This window comes from Cebus imitator, unplaced genomic scaffold (genome assembly GCF_001604975.1).
Source record: "Cebus imitator isolate Cc_AM_T3 unplaced genomic scaffold, Cebus_imitator-1.0 Scaffold136, whole genome shotgun sequence".
Lineage (NCBI taxonomy): Eukaryota > Metazoa > Chordata > Mammalia > Primates > Cebidae > Cebus > Cebus imitator.
Genome location: NW_016107451.1, coordinates 1221687 through 1223812, shown reverse-complemented (window position 1 = coordinate 1223812; position 2126 = coordinate 1221687). Strand labels below are relative to the sequence as shown.

Below are 2126 nucleotides of genomic sequence, written 5' to 3'. Positions count from 1 at the left end.
GAGCCACTGCGCCCAGCTCTCTCTGCAATTTTAATGAGTGGAAAAAGTACGTTAATCTCTGCCATCTCCTTAGTGTGTCTTCTTTTTATTATTTCTTTGCTGAAATAATGTAGAATTGTGGTTTTTAGGTAAATATTGCAGATTTTCAAGAGAATCAGTGGGTGACTTGTTTCCAGGAGTCTGCTGAAGCTATCCTTGGACAAAATGCTGCCTATCTTGGAGAATTAAAAGACAAGGTCAGCCACACATTTTATTATAACTGTTGATGGTTCTCATGCTATAACACTGACCCCCTTTTTGCGGTTTTATATTTTTTAGTTTGTTTCTTTTTTGGTACTGTATACAGTTTCTAAGTCTGATAATTATTTATGAGCTCATCTGATTTCATCTAATTTTGTCCATTTTGGATGTGCTTAACCATGAAATAACATGTATAAAAGTACTTTAAAACCAAAGCACTTTCTAAGTCTAAGCCTCCCATTTCTCCTGTTGCGATTAGTGCATCAGAGCTAGTGTGCCTGAGATTGCTTAGATCGGGAGGCGTCATCTGAAGTAACCTAAATTACAGGCATGCTTTTTAACACAGTAAATACCTTCCAGAGAAGTTGAGTCAGATCCTGGTTGAAATGCACATATATCAAGTTCCTGAGTCTGTCCTACAAAGTAATACTAATAAATGCACATCTAAGGAGCCTGCCATTTCAGGCCATCACATGCAGTTCTGATGAAGTGACTTTCTTCCATAACATCACTTTGTCCCTTTCGTTTTTATAAATTTGCATTTTCACACATCAGGTTTATTTAATGCACAGAATAGATTGCCATTGATGCCGAATTTAGGAAAGACAGTTGCTCAGATAAAACATAAGGAAGACCAATCAAAGCTATATTTTCTGGGCCACATAAATGGGCACCTGTCTATAGGTGGCTCTTCCCCCCGATTTCCTCCAAATTGGCTGGAATACTTGTAAAGGCCACAAAGATGAAAGGCTTTGCCATTTGTTCTGGTGTGTTTTTCTTGTTCTTTCCTGTCCTCGGTTCCGTCTGTTTGGGCTCTGCCCCAACGTTTTAAATTGTCCGTGAGATCTCTCAAAATAGTTTTAACAAATCCTGTTACAGAAATAACTGGAATCGACTTTAAAGTGTGATAGTATCTTTTGTCTGTTTTTGCCTGGTCCTCAATTTTCCTATCAGATTTTAAGGCTGGAGTCAGCCTTTCAGGCTTTTTATGGACTTATATTTGACTGTTCTTACTGCCGGTGAAGGAGGACGTACAGAAACTTCCCTGAGGGACCATGAGATCTCGCAGCATGCACACCACGCCCCTCATCTTGGAAGTAAAATGGCAGCCGGCATACTTTTCTCAAGGTTTAACCCACTGTTTTGTTTTTATATCTGAAAGTCCACGGGATGCATTTGGTTTTGGTCTGGACCAAGTAACCTTTACAGAAAAGAGTTCTGTTCAGCAAAGCTGCTTTCGTGCTGTGTGTGACTTGCAGAAATACCAGGCTGCTATATCAACTATTAATTTCTTTTTTTTTTGGTCAAGGGTCTCAAGTACAAAGAACTGTGTTAATATAGTTGTTACACATTTATGTATGTATCTTTATACAAAGTATATTCTCTGATTTCTGTTTACTAGATATCTCTCTCTTTTTAATAAAGAAACTTAAGTTGCATGTGAAGAGTGAGAGGGCAAAGGACTGTATCTAGGCGTTCCCCAGCCTTAGTTCACTTCAGCAGTCTTCTCTGCATGCACACCGAATCAGTAGCTAGAAATAGAGGCCGAAATTGTGAATTACACAATAGCTGGAACTTCTTCTGCGTGTTTTTCCTCTCTCTTTTTTTGTGAGACAATCAAGGTCTTGCCTTACCACCTAGGTTGGATCATGGCTCACTGCTGCTTCAAACTCCTGGATTCAGACAGTCCTCCCACCTCAGTCCCAGAGCTGCTAGGACCACCGGCACATGTCACCATACCAGGCTTATTATTATTATTATTATTTGGTAGAGATGGGGTCTTGCTGTGTTGCCCAGGCTGATCTTGAACTCCTGGCCTCAAGCAATCCTCCCACCTTGGTCTCCCAAAACACTGGGATTATAGGCATGCACCACCACACCTGACC

At 40.4% G+C, this 2126-nt stretch overlaps 1 protein-coding gene across 3 annotated transcripts in view; it reads left to right on the top strand.

Moving 5' to 3' along the window:
- Positions 1-2126, top strand: part of RPA1 (replication protein A1) — a 66695-nt gene that overhangs the window by 59610 nt on the left and 4959 nt on the right. For 2 of the 3 annotated variants that reach the window (XM_017541650.2, XM_017541651.2), the window contains one exon: positions 129-236. The exons of the other annotated variant lie outside the window; for it this stretch is intronic. In XM_017541650.2, the coding sequence (XP_017397139.1) occupies positions 129-236 (108 nt within the window). The remainder of the gene's footprint in view (positions 1-128; positions 237-2126) is intronic. 3 annotated transcript variants of the gene reach the window in all.